This window comes from Drosophila biarmipes, chromosome X, assembly GCF_025231255.1.
Source record: "Drosophila biarmipes strain raj3 chromosome X, RU_DBia_V1.1, whole genome shotgun sequence".
Lineage (NCBI taxonomy): Eukaryota > Metazoa > Arthropoda > Insecta > Diptera > Drosophilidae > Drosophila > Drosophila biarmipes.
The window spans coordinates 22,758,186-22,778,967 of NC_066611.1; the positions used below are offsets into that span (position 1 = coordinate 22,758,186).

At 43.3% G+C, this 20,782-nt stretch overlaps 1 protein-coding gene across 1 annotated transcript; it reads left to right on the forward strand.

Moving 5' to 3' along the window:
- The first annotated feature begins 10,694 nt into the window (after positions 1–10,694).
- On the forward strand, positions 10,695–11,939 carry LOC108023285 (uncharacterized). The gene has a single exon (XM_017092577.3). It carries the CDS (start codon positions 10,771–10,773, stop codon positions 11,839–11,841), a length of 1,071 nt encoding a protein of 356 aa, XP_016948066.1. The 5' UTR covers positions 10,695–10,770; the 3' UTR covers positions 11,842–11,939.
- The last annotated feature ends 8,843 nt before the right edge of the window (positions 11,940–20,782 follow it).

Sequence of the window (20,782 nt, forward strand, 5' to 3'; positions counted from 1 at the left end):
ATGTATTTGCGTTGGCCGTGACATAGAGAAGCAGTCACGAGAGCATCTCCAATTAGCTTACAATAAACTAATCAGCTGATCGTTTCGACACCTGCTACTAGCTTATGTTCGCCTGGTGTCTGAAATTAAGAAATTTGAAATTTACTTGGACAAATTGAACGGCCTCGCAACTTATTTTCAGTCAAGATGAGGGACTTATAAATCCGAAGCACCAGGCGAACAGAAAACATAGCAAGTGCCAGCTGGTAGCCAGAAGCTGACTTAAGGAACAGTTACTTTTCAATACGGCTGCCCTTTCCAGATTTCCCCTCTCCAAGTTAACAACAGTTATTTGAAGACAAAGCGCAGACTAGAGATGCTCAGCCATGGCGGTTTCACGAATTCGTCACAAGGTTGTCACGATCTTGTCACAATAAGCACGAGATTAAAGTTAAAGATTAAATGTATTTGCGAAGGCCGTGACAACGGGAAGCAGTCACGATGGCAACTCCAATTAGCTTAAAATAAACAGAGCAGCTGAACGGTTTTACACCTGCCATACGTTTATGTTCGCCTGGTGTCTGAAATGAGGAAACCTAGAAAGTTAACAATTTGCTGAGTAAATGAAGGACTTTGGATTCGAATTAATAAAATTAATTGAAAATTAAATTTTATTGTTAAATGATAAAACATTTTTTACAAGCCCAGGAGGGCTGACATGTTTTGAAAATTTCTCTAGGTGTATTTATTGCGATAGATGCTCACATATTTTTGGGGCTGGCTGCATTAATAATAAATAGGTGACACTCAATAGGCAGCGACACCTAGCGTTGACATACAGAACCGAGCCTTCTACATTCATCCTACATGGTAGCTTTGATGATTACACGCATGGTAAGGCACTTCTATGGCTATAGCGCTGACTCGAACCGATAGACCGATAACAGGGACTTAGGTGAGAAACCTTGCTGGTGTTAGCACGGACTCAACTCGATAACTTTTTATTTAATATTTACATTTTATTCGTTACAAGTTTGAGTTTTCGGGAAATGCATGTGTTTAAAAAGTTGCAAAAACTAAATTGTTACAATATCCAGCTTTAAGTTTAATACTGAAATAAAAACGCCGCAACAAGCCTGTATCTACTTATGTTGCCTCCCATACATTTATTTTTTAAGCATACACTTCCTAAAAAAATACGTAAAGTACATTTACAAATGAAAGAATAAACCGAGTTAAAAACATTATACGTGACTTTCATTTACAACACACGAGTAAAGGACCATAAAAAACCAAACGTATGGGATTGCAGGCAATTTCAACTCTTTAGGCGTGCGAAATCGATGGCAGATATGGGATTTAAGATATAGGATGTAAGATGTGCCCGCTCATCGATTATGGCAGGCCGACTCAATTAATAATAAAAATTATGGGGCGTTTACAAGAGGTTGTCATGACAGTCGGCTGACATTTATGCAACTTTATGAGAAGGAGGACAACGGGCGCAGGGGAAATCCACCCCGCCGGCGAGGCCAACTGACAAGTCTATCAATTTTTCACACACTCCTCAAGGAGTTCGCAAAAGGGGCGGCGATGGGAGGCATTTTCCGAGTGATTAGAGGACCTCCTGTCCTCACTCAAGGGTTAGAGGCAATGCATGCAAAATGTTGTTGGCTTCATTGCACAATTTTCCCTTCCCCCTTGCCTGCGTTTTGTTCGCTGCATATCGAATGCAATAATTTTGACAATTTGCGAAATTTAAACGTCAGGAATGGCCGAGTGTCTTAAATTACAATCCTTCCCCTGCCGTCTTTGCTCTTTTTTCGCTGGCCAACTTTGCATCTGTCTTTTGGAAGAAATAGAAGAAAGTCTCGACATTGACTCTGCGGAAAGATGTCCTGGCCTAACGTACGATAGATAGATGGGTGGTATCTGTTTCAAGTTCGAGCAGCAAAAAGTTGTTTATCTGCTGTTTTCGGATTCCTTATTGTGATATTGCGCCCCGTCATCCACTGACAGCCCAATCGGGACAAGGTCCTGTGACGTGGGGTTGTCCTTGCCCAGGACGAAAGCCGAAGATCCGACAATCCGAAATTCCCGAAAATATGTACTGTCATGCTTGGCCAGCCGCAACAACATCCTTGAGATTTACATGACAAGTCAAGAGATGGGACACTTCCTTTTTTAAGGAAGAATCCGCCGGATTGAGGATCGCAGTCCTGCGCCCGACAGATGTCAATCAAACGAAATTAACACATCGTCATTGAAGTAGGTCGCCGGTCTGGTTTCTGCCTTTCTTGGGCCTTCCATTGCCATTTCTAATTCTACCTCCATTTTCTTCGCAATGCCTGATTCCGCCCGTTTTGGGCTTAGACGCATTAGGCGCCTAATGTTTTGCTTTCGATTTTGCGACTCTCGCTTCTCGCGATTATTGCGGTTGGTTGCGTTCCACAGGCATTTTTACTGGCCCGCGGCCGAAGGGCCCTAATGGGATTACATAATATCATTAATCAGCCGGGCGAAATCGGAATCGGAACTGGAATGCCGCGGCACATGACATGTGCCACCGCCACCTTCTCCAGATCCGAGGAGAGGGTGGCTTCGCGTTCGAGGCAGCACACAGTATGCATCCCTTCGATTTCTGGGACACGCGCTGTAATTATGTAATTACCGATATGGAATACACGGAGCGCCGATACCGATGGGGATGCCCCGAAACGCGAGGCACTGACCATCGCATATCGCACTAATTGCATTAAATTGTCCAACACGACGAACCGATCAGCCAGATGACGCTCCATCCCGCTCCATCCCGCTCCGAGCCCCGTATCATCCCACACCTCGGCCCTTCCACAGCGCGCCGATGTCCTTTTATTGGTATTTGCTTATCGCGTCATGCAAGTTGTGCCTACTATTTTGATAGGCCCGAAACGAGTGCACTTTAATTGGCCATGCGACGTTTTGTGTCCTGGCAGTGTAATTTCTTAATTTCGAGCACGATCCAGGGGGTGGTAGCCCTCGGTTTTGGGTAGGTTTCGCACCGATGTTTACTTAGTTTTATAGAGCTGTATCCCGTGTTTTTATGCCTTTTAAGCCCGGCTTTGTTCGCCGGACAGCCCCAGTCAATGGAAGCATGATTTGCATGCACTCAACACTGAAGGGCACCGTTGAAACCAAGGGGCTTACTGTACCAATCGTGTTCACTGTAACGAAAGAGGGAAAAACATTTAGTATTGCAATTCTGTCTGATATAGGTAATAAACATGAACAACAGTGCTTTAAGCAGCCAAAAGTAGCCAAAAAACTACTGTCTGTGCAGCTTTGTAAACAAATTTAAAGGATCTTAAGTTCCGAATATGTATTATAGGTAGTGTCAAAGTTTCTTCTGCTTGTTTGCCATAGGAAAGATCCCCCCAAATCAATACATATATTATGTAAACCCCACTGAGAACGCGCCAAGAAAGCCCCGGAGGAGGCTCTCACGGAGGAGAGCATGCTTAGCGAGCTATGACCCTGAGAACCGAGGACTTGGGCTGACCGCAATCATTTCGACCACGATTACTCCCGCACAGGAGCCAAGGAGGCGAACCACCCCGGGAAAGTCCAGTCTTCGGCGTCCTGACTGCACTGCAGTAATTGTCGGAAGTGCAGCTACTTAGAGGCTGACTTCGGACTCTGCGCTTGAGTGACCCGCTCTTCCTTCGTACCCTGGGATGTCTTGAGGTGGTCTTTAAGTTAATTGCTGCATTTAGGGGCGCCGAGCGATGCGGCACTGGCGATAAGAAAGGGCTGTGGGGCGGGGGAAGGGAAATGGGATCGGGATCGGGATCGGACATCAGCAGATGTCAGGGGATCTTGACACATCCTGCAGCTCCTAAGCGACTTAGTCCCGATTTGCTTTGTGTGCTCGGGTTATGTAAGCCTGCTTAGGCTGGTCAGAACTGCAACTCCGTCTCCAACTGCAACTCCTTGGCAACCCCTAACCCTTTGTGCTCATAATTGAACTGTCTTTGTGTCGTCGCGCGGGACTGGGTGTCAAAATATTTCCTCCACTTTGGACCTATGCTAATTCCGGGACAGCAGACACGGATTTCCATGTCCGTAAAATATGATTGCGCCTAATCCCTTTGTCAAGGCGATGACAAATAAATATTTCCACGACGTCATGTCAAAATATCATCGAAAGGATTCACCCTGACCCGGTCACGGATTTTCGTTCTTCATTTTTCATTTCTCGGGCATTTCTGAATTTTTTATGCAAATTTCCCTGGGTTCACCGGGTTTCCTTGGGGGTAACTGCGTTACTGACGCAAAGTCCATTAAGGTGTTACATGGGCAACAATCTCTGCCGAGTAATTACAGGCTTGTTAGCTATGGTTGCAACAACATTGCTTTCTCCTGGGGGTGCGACGTTTTTTCTCCCCAGACATCTTGGGTTACGTGGGAAATGTTTCCTTTTTTATGAATTCCTTTTTTACGTTGTCTTGGGTTCCGTCCCTCGCAGAACATCACTTATCCCTCGGCTCTGGCAGATCGGGATCAGGATCAGGGGATTGTCAATCAAGGTGGCAAGCAGATTTCCATATCGAGGAGCTGCAGGGCTAATTACGGGCGAAGCATCCTGACTTTCCCTTGTTCCCCTGTTGCCTCTTGTTGCATAATTTGTATTTAATAAACGTTGAATGGTCAGTGCTAGATGGAGTTATGGATGCATCAAACGAAACTTGAGATATGCAAGGCAAATATTAGAACAGTAGATTTTTTTACAAGACATTTTATTAAGGATATCAGCCCAAAAAGTAATAAATTGAGTGTATCTGAAAGCAAAGTTTATTCGATTTCCACCTAGCGAGGATTATTAAAGAAAGGGTTTATATAACAGAAAGTCCCAGAAGTGACAACGAATGAAACTGCTTCAGGAAATTACCGAAACATCGGCACTTTTGAGTCTTGCTTTGAATTGATTCAGACCCAGAGAAAGCCTTTCAAGAGTTCCTCCTGAGGAGTCCCGATGGTCCTGCCAGTTGGCTCCAGGTAAAAGGATAATAGGCGATAAGTCCGGTAGCCTCGAAGGACGCTGGACCATGGCAATCCAGGGCAGCTGCAATCCACGGTGGGCCCTCCAACCACCGCCGCTCGGCGCACCACAGCACGTTGCCCAAGACAGTTGCTCTAATTTAGAGACGTTTTGGGTAATTTTTGCGCAAGAACTGGGAAGGGAATCGAAATTGAAATTGAAATTGGCTCATCTCGGTGCTGGGTCCTTTGTTGAGGTCCGGCTGCCGGACATTCGGCACTTTCACGCTCCTTAGCTCTGAGCCCCGAATCCTTGCAGCCCGTGGAACGTGACAAGGACGAGTCCGAGTTCGAGTCCGAGTTCGTGGTTGAGTCGTCGCCGGAGCCCGAGCACCAGGATGCAATCAAACAAAGCCAAAGGCCAATAAATCTGCTACGCATCGGCAGCGCATCAAAAAACTGACAGGCCGCCTTTGTCTTCCTCGAGAGCTCGTGAGGCGAACAAAGGACGCGCCAATTCGAACTGGGCCGATCGGAAGCGGAGCAGCACACCGTGGCCAGGATCCCGAGGATCGTACGATCGCAACCCCCCGCTGGATCGTAAAACCAGAGGCGCCAATTGTGGTTCCTATGCAAAAGAGGCGCCGCCCGATCGGAAGACACCAAAGGATTCGGCAACAGCGGGCGGGACGAGCCCATTAAATACTTAGATATCAGTGTTTGGAAGCCAGCTTTACCTAAAAATTACCCAAAGTTACTTCAATGAAAAGGAATTGTTGGTGTAATTTGATGAAGAACTTCGGTGTCTATTCTTAGCTGACAATCTAGACAGATAATCCCCATTACCCTTGGGCCGACTCCCTTACTAAAATTGTCAAAGATTAAAACTTCCCCTTTGGGATAGCTTTATCTATGCTAATATACGATTTTTCCTGGTTGTCCTCTTGCTTTGATAAGGATTGTTGGGCTGGCATACATATTTTTTAAGGCACTAATAAATAGTTGTGCAATTCCCAGGATCAACGTGGCAAAAAAACTATTGTGCCAGATATGGCCATTTATTTCACCAATAGCCCATTAAATCTTTTGTGTGCCTTATTGTGGGTCAACCACTGGTCATCGATGACCAGCGACGGTCAGCGCCTCCACCTCCTGGGTCCGCCCATTTTTTAAGTATGGCAAGGACATCTTCATTTGCCGTATTCGGACTTTCTCTGTCTCCGCATTCCCTGTAGGGCTATGTCCCCTGGCTGCGCATCTTTTTTAAGTGGGCTGTTGAAGCGCAGAATGCCTCCCCATCTCGCAGGACACACCCAGCAATTAGGAAAAAAGGATGGGCCCGATCGGCACTTTCTTTTCCTCGAGTGTGCAGAAACTGTCGCACATAAATTTTAATTAACTTTGTTTTTAATTGTTGCAAATTTATGTTCAAGGGGCTGGGAGATCTGCTTCTTGGGCTTGCTCCTGCGAGTCCTTGCCGATTTTCGCTGTGGGCAAACGACAAACGAACAAACCGAAAAGGGATCGCCAGTCGAATCGGATCCTTTTTTCTCGTCGGATCCCTGCGCAATGTGTGCTCTAAATTATTTGCAATAATTTCAGCCCCGGCCCTCCGATTTTTTGCCCACTTCGCAATCGCATCCTTTCCTCCAGCGACCCTTTGTTGTAATTTACTTTTGCTCCTTGGATGCTGCAGACATCTCCCGTTGCGTATCTGTATCTGTCGCTGTATCTGTGCACCAGGATCTCCGCCGCTGTTTCTGTATCTGTATCTGTAGCTGCTCTTCATTACGGCATCCATTGTCTTGCGCTGTCTGCCTCAGACGCATCCTTTGGGTGTCGTTTCGTGTGTTCCAGTTTGCGCTGCCTCTCCTTTATTTTTTCAGGGTCACAACTCGAGTCTGAGTCGTCCTCCTCAAAGAGCGCGTCCCATCCCAATCCCAAACGCAGTCCCCCACCCAGAATGGCCAGGATTCGTTTGCGAAATTGTCTCGTATTTGACAGTTGACAGTTGGTCGACTTTTGAGCCGAAAGTTATGAGCATAAACATGATATTTGCCAGGGGCCCGATATTGCTGTTGCTATCGCTATTGCCACTGCCGTTCGGCCATTTATCCTTTATGTTTTCTGCCAGTCACTTTATTCCCCTTCCCCTGGCCAAAAATGCCAGCGTAAAAAGTTTTGAAATCAATTAATCATTTTAGTTCATTTATGATTTAATGGTTTCACTTTTTTGTGGGTTCCGCTTGAAATCGGCATCGTGAAATCCCCCAGCCTCCTTTTTTGCAATGCGTTAATGAAGTCGCGAACCTGGCACTTTCCCTATTTTCCTTTTCGCTTTCATTTTCATTTTCATTACCATTTCCATTTGAATTTCCCCCTTTCGCAAACACTTTCCCCTGCGTTATGGAAAACGCAAACAAAGCCGCGCGACAAACATTTGATACACTTTGGGCACTTTTGAATGCCATTTTAGGCGGCGACGCGCAGCAAATCAAATATCGATAAATTTCGCAAACAATGCGAACGCGGAGCATTAATCAGAGGCACAATAAAATAAGCAGCCCTATCTGTAAGTCCTGCCCAAGTGACCGATCCTATGCAAAGGCAGTAAGGGTTGAAAAGGGTTGAAAAATGTCACTAAAAAATCTGCCTAAATTGAATACTTGACTAAACAGTAAAAAATAAAATATACCTTTTTTGATTGTCTAAGCTATTTTATCTACTGTGTAATAAAAGGAACATATATCATCTTTCATTTAATGTTCTTACTCCTAATTGTGATTATTGGCTTATGGTTTTGTAGGGGAGCGTAGGGTAAGGTGACGAATTTTTTTGTGGGATAATTTTGGCAAACAACATTGATCAATAAAAAAACCTATTCCACTTACATTGTTTCAGCAGTGCTAGGCAAATTTGGAATTAAACTATCCAACTTTTGCAGGAATATGCTCAAAAGTTATCAGCAAATTTCTGCTTTTCAACATTTTATAAATCTATCTTCTATGAAAATTGACATTTAAAAATGTCACTATACCATACAGCGCCATATGATATTGTTTATTTTTCATTGAAAAGGTTTTTAAAATGGCTAGCAAGAAATATATATTACATGCTGTCATGCAATTTATTTCTTATCTAGGATCTTGCACTTATGTTCGCTTTTTGACGACACAATATATATTTTTACCAATTTATTAAGCCCCAGCTAGTTAAGGGACGGCGACGCATCTCTAGCGGGATTCGCAAAGTTTGTGTGCCAAAGTGGCGAGCCTGAGTCACAGGCCATCGAGCATGCAAATCCCTATGCAGCTCTCGGGACCTCGGGATGTCAGGATCTCAGGACCCCGGAAGAGTGCGAGTGAAAGTCAAGTGCCTCTTGGCGACGCGCTCTCCCCTAAACACGCAGGGCGGCGGAAAGGGACGGATGATCCGGCCGCGGCGGAGTGGTAAAAAACGCAGGGGCAATTTGCATATAGCCATCAGCTATCGGGCCTGGATCGTGACTTCGGGCAGTCCTTTGGCCAGGGTCCTTGGGCCCTCGTTAATTAAGCGTAAAATCGTCGCACACGAAATGCTGAAAACTCAAATTGAATTTGAGTGGTTTTCGTGTAGTTCTTTATCCATTTGTTGTTTTTCCCTCCTTGTTCTCATAACCGCAGAAAATGCGAGGATTATGGTAATTTTCTCCGAGAATTACAGACGAGCGAAGACAAATCGGGATACGCCTTGTTTAGCAGGAGGCCCATTAAATCATATTAATCAACATGCCGATATCCCTTCTTTTGGCCTGGAAACTCTCTCAAAACCCCATTTAATCCCTTTGTAGGGCTATGTAAACAGCCATAACTCAGCGCCACTGAAAGGAATCGACGGATTCGGGGACATAACGAGGGCAAATCGAACGGAAAAGAGGTAAAAAGCAACCAAAGGAGCGCATTTCGCTAAGTAAACGCAGGAAAAAGAGTTGAAAAGTTGAGAAATTCGCAATTTCGGTGGATGGAACGAGGCAATCAATTAGCTATCCGGCACCCTTTCTATTGTCCCGATCGGGGACAAAGGCAGATCGCAAGATAGTCACAAAGAAACCTACCAACCAAAACCAAACAACTTTCACCGCAAAAACGAAAACGGAAAGGATAACGTGCGAAATATACGATCTCCGTTAGCGGAAATCTTTCAGCGATCGAAAGATCGCAAATAAAGAGATTAGTAGGGGACCAGCAGCCAGTCGACAAGAGTAACCTATCCGAAAGCAGATCAGATTCCCAGATAACCGAGCAGCCACGTTGGTCACGGACACTTTGAGTGATCCAAGTCCAGAGAATGACGAGCTCGGATCACTTGAACCACACTTAGGACCTCTGGCTGATGATCACTTGAGGATCACTCAGGCATCTCGATGATCACTTCATCCGCAGCTGGTCAAGGACCACATATGTGGGCAGTTATCCTTGATCTTGTCATCAGAAATATATCCGCTTATTGCTTCCATATTTCATATTCTTATTCTTAAGTCTGGATCTCCAAAGCAGATGATGGAAACATATCCTTCTTTGCTACGGTATAAATCTAAAGGGATATATGAGAACGTTAACTAGTAAAGTGAAGGTTCTTTTATTGTTTTAGAAAATGAGAATCAAACAAGTTGAGAGTTTGGTTTAATCAATTTAAAAAATAGTCCCCTTGCTCTAGGACAAGTCCATTAAAACTTGATAATGTGATAATGAACATACTTGATAAGAACTTTTCCCTGCTGGGCGAACAACTGACGCTTGGCCCAGGACTTTCCCAGAGTTTGTAACGTTTTTCTAATGCTTCCTTCCGGAAGTGGCGAACATATTCAATTAAAAACCGCCGAGTATAAATTGCATTCGTGGCCGCTAAAGAGCCGCAATTAATACTGATACCACAGCAACGACAAGTGGCCAAGGTGACTGAAATGACGAGGAGCTGTCGGCCAGGAAGTGGGACTTTGGCATGGGCTAATTAGCCTGGCCAACCTGGGCTTCCTTCCGCCTTTTCCTCTGTGTTTTCTGTTTTCCAGCCTGTTGCTCCTGAAAATGTCCATTCAAATGAGGGGGAGAAAAGGGCGACAGGGGCGAAAAGGAAGCCGACTTCCTTGAGGGGAATGAAAGCAAATTTAATAACCAAGCGCTGTCCGATAGACATCTAGATGTCATTTTCGTGCGGCGGTGCTGTGGATGAGTGGATTGAATTGGGGTTGGGGGCTCCCGCGTAGGACTATCAAGGCTGTGGGAAAAGATCAAACTAAAAATGAGCACATGCTGAAATCTAAAACCTGAAAAGTATATATTTTTAATAAATTATTAAGTAGAGAATTTCAAATGGATTTGTGTGTAGCAATTACAAGATAATATATAGGATTTCAAGATTTAGGGAAATAATATAAGAATACTTGCTACAGTTCCTCCGGATCTGAAGATACTTTGTAGCCCGGGAATATCTTTCCTCTGAAGATGTCCCTTGGCCAGAGACAGAGAGAAGGAGAGCAAGAGCGAAATCCAGTGCGAGATCCCGCAAGAGAGCGAGTGTCCTTCTGCCCGCCGGGGTGCCTCTTGCGCAACAACCCCTAACCCCGTAACCCCTAGCCATTAGCCCTGCGCGCCGTCTGGTATAAAACACGGCCCGCTCCCCGTACCGCTTCAGTTTGTCAGCGAGAGCGGTCGAGTGCAGAAGACCAGCAGAGTCTAGAGAGATACCCATCTTTTTTTTTGTGCCCCAGAAACCAAGTCCCAATCACACATATTCAAAATGCTGAAGTGGACGGCATCGGCGCAGCGCCTGAACGAGATTCCCGTGCAGCAGGATCAGCATCAGCAGCAGGATGCGAGTGAGACGACCCAGCGGAGGCGACTCCAGAGGCGGCAGCGCCGTCAGCGAAGGGCCACCATAGCCAACAAGGAGAATGTGCCCGACACAGTGGGCTACACCTCCACGCCTGTGCCCATTGGACGGCGACTCAACAGTCCCTTGGTGCTGGCACCCCTCTCTGATATACGCAATGTTACGCCGGAGGCGGTGGCCAGGAGCCAGGCGGCGCCTCAGCGGGTCCAGAGCGTGCGCTATGCCGCCACCTTGCCGCGCTTTGCCGAGGATTACTCGCCCAACGGCCTGCCCAGTGGCCAGCACTTGGCGCTGAGGGGTCTGGCCGCGCTGGATCCCTTTGTGGGTCAACCGCGCTACATTGTGGGATCGGGAGCGGCGGGAGTCAGCCAGCTGAGGCAGCGCAAGCTGGACGACGACTTTGCGGCCACCTTGGAGCCGGAGGTGCCCGAGGTCGAGGTGCCCGTGCCGGAGCCCTCCACCAAGTTGGGAGCGCGTCCCAGCACTCCCCAGCCTGCTTCCACGCAAATGGGCGACCAGACTTTGGACCGCCTCATCGATGCCATCCTGGACTCCGCCTGCAAGGCCGATGCCAGCAGCAAGAAGAAGCCGCGGCGATCCACCTTCAATCTGCGCAGGCGGACCTTGGTGAAGCAAATGGAGTCGCAGTGCCCCCAGGAGGTGCTGTCGCCGTCGTACGCACCTGGCGATGATCCGGCCGCGGATCTGAGCTTCGGCCTGGTGCCCCTGCCCATGCAGAACCTGATGGCCACCCCGGAGCCAGCCTCTCCGTTGGCCAAGATTCCGCACAACATGCTCATCCAACTGGCCACTCCGGCGCCCTGCGACAACACCTTCTGCCTGGAGACGCCGGTGAAGGCCCTGAAGAGGGGCCGCAAGGAGACCATCGCCAAGGAGTCGCCCATCAAGCGCTACAAGGTCGACGAGCGCAACTACTTCGAGGTGGGATTGGCCCTGCCCTCGTCCATATATGTCTAGCAGAGGTCCTTCGAGAGGAATCCCACAAGGAAAGTGGGGAGAAGAGAGCGAGCACGCTGACAAACGGGGGGAAAACGCTTAACATGACGCTTATCTAGTTCCTAAGTCCTAAACTAAACTATAAAAATTACTGTACATAGTTTCGATAGTTTAAGTTCATTAATATTTATTTCAATTATTTATATAACCTTTTTTTCGGACGCTGCTGTTATGTAGTTTTGTATACACAAATTTTTTTCCATTATTTAATTTTAAACAAATATTTATTACTATTTTAAGTTGGCTGTACCACTATTTTTTTCAAAATAAATGCACTAAAATCAAGAGCTGTAAAATTTTTATTTTTAGTGAGTGGAGAGGTGTGCCTCATGTTTGGGTTTTTATTTCCTTGATCTATATATCTATATATCTATATATCTATATATCTATATATCTATATATCTATATATCTATATATCTATATATCTATATATCTATATATCTATATACCTATATATCTATATATCTATATATCTATATACCTATATATCTATATATCTATATATCTATATATCTATATATCTATATACCTATATATCTATATATCTATATATCTATATATCTATATATCTATATATCTATATATCTATATATCTATATATCTATATATCTATATATCTATATATCTATATATCTATATATCTATATATCTATATATCTATATATCTATATATCTATATATCTATATATCTATATATCTATATATCTATATATCTATATATCTATATATCTATATATCTATATATCTATATATCTATATATCTATATATCTATATATCTATATATCTATATATCTATATATCTATATATCTATATATCTATATATCTATATATCTATATATCTATATATCTATATATCTATATATCTATATATCTATATATCTATATATCTATATATCTATATATCTATATATCTATATATCTATATATCTATATATCTATATATCTATATATCTATATATCTATATATCTATATATCTATATATCTATATATCTATATATCTATATATCTATATATCTATATATCTATATATCTATATATCTATATATCTATATATCTATATATCTATATATCTATATATCTATATATCTATATATCTATATATCTATATATCTATATATCTATATATCTATATATCTATATATCTATATATCTATATATCTATATATCTATATATCTATATATCTATATATCTATATATCTATATATCTATATATCTATATATCTATATATCTATATATCTATATATCTATATATCTATATATCTATATATCTATATATCTATATATCTATATATCTATATATCTATATATCTATATATCTATATATCTATATATCTATATATCTATATATCTATATATCTATATATCTATATATCTATATATCTATATATCTATATATCTATATATCTATATATCTATATATCTATATATCTATATATCTATATATCTATATATCTATATATCTATATATCTATATATCTATATATCTATATATCTATATATCTATATATCTATATATCTATATATCTATATATCTATATATCTATATATCTATATATCTATATATCTATATATCTATATATCTATATATCTATATATCTATATATCTATATATCTATATATCTATATATCTATATATCTATATATCTATATATCTATATATCTATATATCTATATATCTATATATCTATATATCTATATATCTATATATCTATATATCTATATATCTATATATCTATATATCTATATATCTATATATCTATATATCTATATATCTATATATCTATATATCTATATATCTATATATCTATATATCTATATATCTATATATCTATATATCTATATATCTATATATCTATATATCTATATATCTATATATCTATACATCTATCTATCTGTACTCCACTTTCAACAAACTTCTTACAATTTTTGAATGCATTTAAATGTATAATATCGAAAATTCCAGCACTACTTTCGAAAGACGTCCAAATATTATTGTTTTTCACAAAATGCCTATGACTATCATCAGGAATATGAAACATCTGCGGTCACCTTCGTCATCTACGTAATACCCAAGCTCGTGCCGACTGCATTGCGACCTGCTTATATCACATATTTACACAGTTGCTTGACCAAGCGATTTGCTTTGCTTTTCCAGGCGACCAAAACAAACAACGGCGACACAGGTTGGGAATCGAGAATTGCTGAATACCTGACAGGTACAATGGCACGCCCTAGGATCGGGGATCACGTAGAGGAGGAGGAGGATTCAGAGTCAGAGTCAGGATACATTTTCAGGCAACAGCTGGGCATCTCTCTTGTTTCCAGGGATATGGGCGGAAAACAGAGATGGTGTAGAGGCTGGAGTAGAACCTCGGGACCTCAGTCGTGTCCACATCCTCATCTGTGATGCTCAAGTGGCTATTTTCACATCGAATCTGTCTGTACATTCTGCATAAGGTCCCTAATACGACTGCAAAATTTAATATTGTGTGGAAACCAAATCATCCCCCGTTCTTTGCTTTTGTTGGTCAGCTTTAGAGCTTAAAGTAATCCAACCAAAAATCATTTTGCACATATTAAAATGCTATTAGTAACGAAGCAAATATAAGCTTTTAATAGGTTTCACAAAAAAGTTAGGAACCCTTCATCAACAATCGTGGTACAAAAAAGCTTAAGCTTTGTACAATAATGAAGAAATCGATTTATGTCTTTATTATACAAAATAAATTATAAAATATTTAACCAAATATTGGTCTTGCATTTATTTCCGCGCAACATCTAGCTACCTTTTCGGTTACACATCTCGCACATACATCATCTCTGATCCTCGGGCACAAGACACTTGTTAACACGTTGACGCCCTCGCACACTCTTTTGGCACTGTAACTCGATTTAAGTGCGGTATGGGCATGGGCATTCCTACATCTATTCCTACACCTTTTCCCTGGTAGCCCATGAACACAGCTCAGAAACCGACTGTCGCGGAAGGAACCCGCCTAATCCTCCGATCCTGCAACCTGTCATCGCATCGCACATTTCTGTGGGCTTGTCCCTAATTTGTAGGCCATTTAGCCTGCGATGCTATAGATAATTGAATTATTTTTATTGTTCACATTGGGTTGTCTGGCCGTTTCGTTTCTGGGTAACCGGTTATATGCCCTGTTGGGTGCACTTGCTCCTTCCTTCGGTGCCCGTTTTCCGCTGGCCAGCTGTGCTCACCAGCATCGTTAGACCAATTTCCTAATGTCGTCGTCTTTGGTCACACCCCTCTTTCCCGATATATCCCCTGCACTAACCCTTGCCCCTTACCTAACTCTTTTTCCCCAAAACCTGGATCAAATACCCAACGAATTTACATTTCTTGGCCCGCTTCCGTCTTCCCCTCCTGTTCCAACTTCTTTTGCCTTGCGTGCCACTTGGTTAATCGATAAAAATGTAATTAATTGCTTGTAAAAGTGATAAAAAACAAATGCTCATCGAAGGGTGCCATCGAGTGTGGAGTGTGGATAGGATGATAGGATGGATGGGCATCGGTTATGGGGGCTTCTGTTTCTTTTAGAGGGCGTGGAAACCCTGGTCACAGCTGACGGGGCACCGGAAAAGGGTTACAACTTCGGGCAAGACGTTCAATTATACTGCTAAAGAAATTACTTAGGGTAATAAGTAGGCAAAGTGCAAGACCTTGGAAATGAATTTGATTTTCTTTTAATAAGATACAGATTTTTTCTTTTGACTACATTTGTTTTGAATATAAGTAACGAACTACTGTCAAAGGCCATACATTTGCATTGTACTCCGATTAGAAACCATCTAATCTGTATCCCTTTCATAGCTTTAATTACCTAAGAATAGCTATATCTCCTGCCTACTTTCAAGAGTATAAGTACAATAATAAACCCGGTTTCTGTCGGCTTCAGGTCCTCCTCACCACATTTTTTCCACTCCTTCATTATGCAGTTAGTTAATCAACAGCTGGCCGCAGAAAAGAGGAAGTGCTGCGGCTGAAAAGGATTCAGAGTTCGGCATTCAGGATTGCGATTCCAGAGACTTGGGCTCTCGGGGGCAGGAACAGAGTACGCCAGATGCCGATGCATTCGCGGATTTTCGTACTCGTTTGTTGTTGATTGACAAACAAGACGCTGCCAGCGCCGCGGGCGAAATGGATGTTGTTTGATTTCAAGAAACCTTTCCTGCCCTACCGCGCCCCTAACCCCCCAACGCCCCTGCCTTGCCCTCAACCTCGAAGTCAGAGTGCCACCGAATTTTCGCACTGGCCCCGGGGCAAGAAACTTTCTTTTGCAAGGGGCAAGCTGCAAGGACTCGCCCTAAGCCGAATATACCCAAACCCACAGAAGGAGAAAACAGAACCCCCGCTAAAAAGCTGGTAAGCCGGCTTAGAAATCCGTCTGCCGTCGCATCCTGGCAGGATACTCCAGGACTCTCCCGTTTCGAGGCTCCGAGCACCCGAGGATGAGGATGCCCGAACTGTCAGTGAGTGTGTTCCAATAATTGCCAAATATTATGCAAACAATGGGCCTCCAAATTGAAATCCCCGCTCGCCGCGTGTGGCATACATTTAATATTTAAATCCCGGCCAGGGTGGTTGCTGCATAATTATAATTCATTTTCCAGCGCGAGCTGCTGCAATCTGTTAATGATAAACAAATTTTCCACTGCAATCCGTACAGCGGCGACGACAAAAAAAGAAACAGAAACTGAAGCGAAAGGGTTGCAACATTTCGTTGCCGCTGGCGAGTAAAAAAATAAACACTGGGGATCGGAGGGACGGGGAAATGAATATTTGCAAGTCTGCTAATTAGCTCAGCGATCGAAATCGCATCGGATCGGGTGAAGTGGGCTATTCGCAAAGTGTGAAAGTCAAAAGTCCGCTGCACGGGGAGAAACCCGCCTGACATCTAAGTGTTGATTAAAATCCTAAGCAATCCTAAAGCTTAAGAGAGTGCGAGGGAGATGGAGACATGCATGCAGCAATTCGGCTGTTTTCGAGATGGCCACTTTACTCGCTTATATCTTCTTAATGGTCCGCTTTGAACCGCTTTTTGGCACAAATTGGGGTTATTGATAGTCAGAACAAAATCCCATTTACAATTCTACAGATTTTATGGCCTATAGCTTAGCAAAGAAAAGAAGTAAATTTCTCCTGAGCTTAAGGCAAGAGAATGGAAATTATTTGGAAGATTTGAGCATTCCTGGGCTCTATTCACGTAGATCCCATTGCAGTTCACAACTTTTGAGTTTTTTTGGCCGTGTAATGATGAGTGGGCAGAATGAGCGATCGGCGGATGACGGCGCAGTTACGGCGGATCGGAATCGGAGGGACAGTTGGCCGTATGCCTTGTGCCATATGCCATGTGCGATATCTGGATGCATACTGTTCAGTGTGCAGTGTGCGGCGAGTGCCACGTGCCCCGTCCGTTGCCGCAGGTCAAAAGGCACACACAAGTCATGCAAATTTGCAGGCGACTAATGATGCAACTGGAAGCTTTTGGGCCGACACTCCGGTCACCACCCCACGAAAATGGCATATGGAATATGGAATAATGGTTACACTGCATCTGCGATGTTGCAATGTCGCTGGTGGCACGCTGCACGTTGCACGCTCCACGCGAAAGGGGGTGACTTACTTGAACGGGGCGACAAAACAATAAAATGAGAATAAAATAAAAAATGGGAACGCGAACGAAACGCTTCCGGGCGATTACACGCGTGCCGTCGTCCTCGTCGTCCCTCTTCTATTTGGGTGAAAATTTACATTTTTTCCAGTGGCTGTTGCTGCTGCTGCTGCTTGCTGGCTTATGAAAAACAAATATGAGCGAGTTTCCGAGTCGAGTGGAGGGAAATTCGGGAAAGCCAGGGCCGTGTGCTTGTTGTTTCATGAGCAGTGAAGTGCACAAAGAGCGGGGAGCTTAAACGTTTTGTAAATCGTTGACATTTGCCTGTCAGTTTGTCAGAACCAGAAAAAAAGAAATGTACATCCAGAAAAGGGGAGGGGGCGTGGCCGGGCGACACATTTTTAACGGTCCTTCGTCCTGGACTCGCTTCCATCCCGCAACTGGTTCTGATTGACGTGGTTCGCACTTGACTTGCTGCGCAGGCGCGCATTAAGTGGGCAAAAGCAGGAAACAGGCAAAAAGCAGAGCACGAGCAAAGGCAAAGGCAAAAGCAAAAGCAAAAGCAGAAGCAAAGCAAAAGCGGAAAGCAGCAAGTGGGGGTGAAAGAGCGACCGGAATCGGAATGGGAATCTCGAAACCGGGTCCTGCCAACAGGATCATCATTTCCCGAGTCGCGCTAATCGCCTAATGAAGCCAAAGCACTTTTATTTATTTATTCATTTTTTTCGCTTTACTCGTTTGCATCGCTTTGGGTGAGCACCCTGCACAGTGGGCAGAGATGCAAAAATATGAAATTCAATTTGAAAATGGCAATAGTTTAAAGGGATATTTGAAGGATGTGTTAAGCTCTACATTTGCCTTCGATTTCCTTGTGTATAGCCTAAGTTAAACATACCGACAGATAATTAGATAATCTGACGTAATTAAAAAGATGATTTGCTGAAAAAGTTATTGAACATGAGATTGCTCAAATTTATAAGAAGCAAATATTATATAATATAATTTTACTTGTTAAAAATTAAAATTGGTGCTTATTTGTTAGAGCGACTGCACTAAATGGTTTTCTTTTGTTATTTTCACAACATGTAACTCTGTAGTTTTAATAGGTCCATGGACCACGGTGTAAACCACTTGAGTACGCTGCTGTCTCGCTCTAGCCCTTCGCTTTCCCCATTTCCCTCTCGCTCTTGCGCATTCTGCGGGTGGGGCAAGGTAGCGAAAGCAACTTTCGGCGTTAAGCTGCACAGTGGGGTGGGGCGGCGCAATAGCGAGCGAGGGGTGGGTAATGCAGATTTCTATCTGATGGGCAAACAAAAACCGCAGTGGGTGCCGAGTGGTGCCGAGCCTGAGTGCCGGAGTACGGCACCACCACCACCACCACCAGCACCAGCAGGAGCAGGAGCAGGAGCACCCCGAAAAAGTGGGTTTGCTGGCATTCGAATGCGAGCGCCGTGCAACGTCATTGGCAAAACAAAGGCCGCCGTCGTTTATGTTAATTTATGTGCTATTAAAAGCGGCGCGGGCACTTAACTCGTCATTGCCCCGGGCCTAATTCCGCCGCTTGCTCTGGCCAGCTATACGCGATACATATCCCTATGATTGGACGCACGTGACCCAACCGGACGCCGCAGGATCGGCCACCAAATAATCGCGGCCAGGCTGAAACTAAGCCAGCAAAAGCTGTCAACGACTAGCGTTGCCATTTAGCTTGCCCACTGACGTGTGCCTCCCCATTATCGAGAGGTTTTGATAGGGGACAGGGGGTCATGAAGGAGATTTTTCTAGCAAAAAAATATACATATTAGGCCTAATGGCAAACCGTAATGATATGTATTTAGTAATGGAAATTATGCATTTACTTTTATATAACATTTTAGGGGTGACAGTCGTATAATAGTATGAAATGACCGCAGATTCAGGGGATTCAAAGAAAAAGAATTGCTAAGGTAACTAGTTAAAGCATTTAGCAAAATATAAAAATAGGTTTTAAAATAATACAAATTCACTTAAAATACAATAAGCTATACATATTTTTCAGAATTTAAAATTGGTTATAGTAAACAGTTTATTGTGGATATAACACGTTGAAGTGTTACGGGGCACATTACAAAAAAAAATGTAATTAAAAAAGACTGAAAATCTATTCGTTAGCCGTTAATGAGGAGCCGGGATTGACTTAGCCACCATGACAAATTAAACTGCGCTCTCCTAATGAGCTGCCAAGAGTTTTCCTCGGGAAAGCGGCAAAAACTGATGAAAAGCCGCACACAAAAGGGCGCAACAAAAACGATTTTTCTTACATTGGAAATTAAAAAAAAGAGACAAAGGCCGTACACAAAATGTGTCGAAAAATCCACAAAAAACAAGAGATATATTTTTGGGTGTGTGAATCGACCGCACAAACCCCTTGCTAAACTTGCTTTTGTGGAGGGTTTGTTTTTCCTTTCTTCGCTAGACAAACAAAGCATTTTCCCAGTTTTGGGTGCATTTTTTTGTGGATTCGCACAAAGAAGGCGAAAAGTGCAAATGAAGCGTTGATAAAACGCTGGAGTCACGTTTGTTATTTTTCTCTTTTTGGCAAGACGGCGCCCGAGTTGAGGAGAAATTCGATCATAGATCATTCCATCCTCTAACTGCAACCCATTGGATGCGAGGAAAGAGGAGAAAGCAGCTGTGGGCTCCGATCATTTGCTAATTGCTGTCAAAAGTTCTCAAGCGGTGTAAAAAATGTGCAATGCGAGTTAATTTATAGGAATTTAATGAGCGTTTTTGTGAGAAAGTCAGACACAGCGAAGTATGTAAAAGAACCAAGATTGCACGTTTAATATTTGATTTTGTAATCGTATTGCCTAAAGATCCCGTAATCCCTAATGAAATATATTAGCTTTGGGACCCACATTTGTAGTCCGCAGTTTATGTGCTTCAAACGAATGATATGAGATTGAAATTAAAGATTATACAAAATTAGAGCGGCAAGCAGACTGCATGGGATTGGCTAACAATCGATTAATTGGCCATTATTTCCTGTTCTGGTCAGCAGCCTCCAATTTTTCGCCCTGGTCCCGAGATCCATAGATCATCTTTGCCGGACAGCAGCTGCTGGTGCCGCTGATTATATAGAGCGTTCGCTGTACAGGCCTAATTGCATTGAGTGGACAGCCAACGCCCAACTTTTGGGCTCAGGGTTTAGGTTTTACCCGCTATCGGAGCTAATCTAAAACGTTTCCCCTGTACTTTTTTGTCGGCGCGACAGTGCGAGTGTG

Bases quoted from the DNA above. Each gene is read 5' to 3' on its own strand.
- LOC108023285 (XM_017092577.3), top strand. From the start codon at position 10,771: ATGCTGAAGTGGACGGCATCGGCGCAGCGCCTGAACGAGATTCCCGTG.